Source organism: Bremia lactucae, linkage group LG16 (genome assembly GCF_004359215.1).
Source record: "Bremia lactucae strain SF5 linkage group LG16, whole genome shotgun sequence".
NCBI classification, from domain to species: Eukaryota; Oomycota; class Peronosporomycetes; order Peronosporales; family Peronosporaceae; genus Bremia; species Bremia lactucae.
In genome coordinates this window covers 1,888,333-1,890,551 of record NC_090625.1, presented here as the reverse complement: position 1 = coordinate 1,890,551, position 2,219 = coordinate 1,888,333, and the positions used below count along the sequence as shown (strand labels likewise).

The window sequence follows — 2,219 nt, the reverse complement described above, 5'->3', positions numbered from 1 at the left end:
AGCCTGTCTCAAGCTAAAGTCTTCCTGTTCCGCAACGATTGCTTCTTCAAACGTATCCAGTTCCAAGTGGAACAGGTGGGTCTTTACGGGACCATTCGTAAGACCTTGCATGAAAACACGTTGATTACAGTGTTCATGAAATGGGTTGTTTTTGATTCAACTCGCTAAGGGTCTGTGCTGGGCATAAGCGTGAACATCACGCTTGCATTGCTTAAGTTTCAGAAGCTCTGATCGAGCTCCGAACTCAGCCCTAGGCGGTTCAAACGTCTGTTTGAGCCGGGCTATTAAAAGCCTCTACCGACTTAAAGACATATGGTTCGCGCAACTTGAAGGCCCAGTGCCCAAGTTTTGCCACGACCTGCCAAATTTGATTGAGCAAATGCGACTTGCATTTGCTTGTCGACGATGCGACGAGCCTTTATGGCACCGTCCAACTCGACAAACCATCTTAAGTGGGTGTCTACTTCGTCTTCCCTATACTTTGAGATGTCAATTTTTAAGGTTTCGGGACGACGCGTGTACGTCATCCCAAGTACAGGGGTCTGTACCTATTGTAACCTCAACAGTTCTACCTGTTAAAAGCCTGGCTGATTAAGCAACGCTACTTTCTCCTTCGCCTCGTCAAGTTCATGTCGTATAAACTTGACGATGGGAATCTCTGTCCAAACCGGACAGCATGGCCAAGATGGCATCGTTCCCTACGGTCGAACTCATTCGTTTGACCGCACTCCTCTCTATGTCACTTAGAAAGGAGTAGCTTTCAAGCGAAGCGTGATGCGTATTCCCACTATCATCTAGCATGTCCATGTTAGATGAAGGAAATGTGGTCCTTGGGCGGACTACAAAGTGCTACCAGGTGTAGCGGGGCACTACGACTTGTGCTGCTTCAGTACAACTCCACTTCGTACTGCTTCAGTTGCGATTGGTGCCTTACGTTACATCACGTACACTAGTACGTGCAGAGGAAGACTACTCTTATAGACAACTACCTTAAAGAGAGTTGAATGAAAACTGTATTAATATAATTAAGTTTTTTTTCTTTCTATCTGTTAATTTTAACTTAATGATGAGCTAATACTAAACATGCAATTGAAATCTTATTTGTCTCTCTCTCTTTGTTTACGTTTACAGCTGATTAGTCTGCGAGATAAAATAGATATAATGGTATACCTATTCATGGATAAGATTTCTGAACATTACTATATAAAGTAATATTATCTAAATATTCTCTACCTTTAAGATAATATTTTAATTAACAACCTTAAGTGTTAATTTCATGTAACGAAACACCCCGTTAAAGATACCATGGTGTAATATCCTCCCTGTTTTTTGTTCGAGCTTAAATGAGTTGGAACTTTCCTGCTTTGACAGGGTAACGCGCCCCCGACAAGAAAATAACTCCAGCGCAAAGCTTTTATTAAATGTGATAGCAATACATAACCTTGAAAAGAATAAAAATGCAATTACAATTCAAAAAGTGATAGGTTGCTGTTTCTTGACTAAAATTTTGCAAGTTGGCGGCTACGAGCCAGCAGTCGCGCAAGAATAGGCGACGCAACAATCGTGAGTGCGCCTCTGGCCGGTCCTGTGGCTAACGTCGAAAGATACGCAAGTGCCAAGGTGCTTGATTCTGGATTGATGCTGGCCAAATTTACGTACGGGACGCGCTGGGCCACCGCTTGGATATCAACGCCCTGATTTATAGCGGTATAAGAACCCGCGAGTGTCGAAACAAATACCGTGGAATGGAAGAAAAAAGCAGTGCGGCCGTAACGCTTGAAGACTTCTTTAGCTCGAGCAGCCATTGCGATTGCCTTTCGGTATTTAAATTGATCCAGGAAATTCGAGTATGATATAAATGCACCTAAAAAAAATTGCTCCGCCGTGCTCTAAATTCTACTTATTTTAGAACAACAAAAAGCCAAATGTTTTTTAATGAACCTTGTTTGATAGGGAAAACGATTACCTTTCGGTATTACGATGAGTAAGCCATCAAAAAAGTCACGGTCAAAGGCTGTTGTGTCGCTTGGTTTGGTAACGCATGCTCAAGACGCGTAACTGGAATCATTTAATGTTAACCAAAGTAACTTTGGGACCATTCTTCGTATTTTTAAAGAAAGGCTTATGTCTGCTATACGACTTAAATTGCCATAGCTTGCCTTAAAGGACTCATTAATGACTGTCAAAGGTGTCTCACAGTTTTCTGTTTTTTTGGTAGT

The 2,219-nt window shown here is 42.0% G+C and overlaps 1 protein-coding gene across 1 annotated transcript; it reads right to left on the bottom strand.

Annotated features, from left to right (window-relative positions):
* Positions 1-1,499: 1,499 nt before the first annotated feature.
* CCR75_004885 (uncharacterized protein) lies at positions 1,500-1,805 on the bottom strand (the record flags this gene model as incomplete). Its single annotated transcript, XM_067962971.1, has 1 exon — positions 1,500-1,805. One exon carries the CDS (start codon positions 1,803-1,805, stop codon positions 1,500-1,502), a length of 306 nt encoding a protein of 101 aa, XP_067815486.1.
* Between the last annotated feature and the right edge of the window lie 414 nt (positions 1,806-2,219).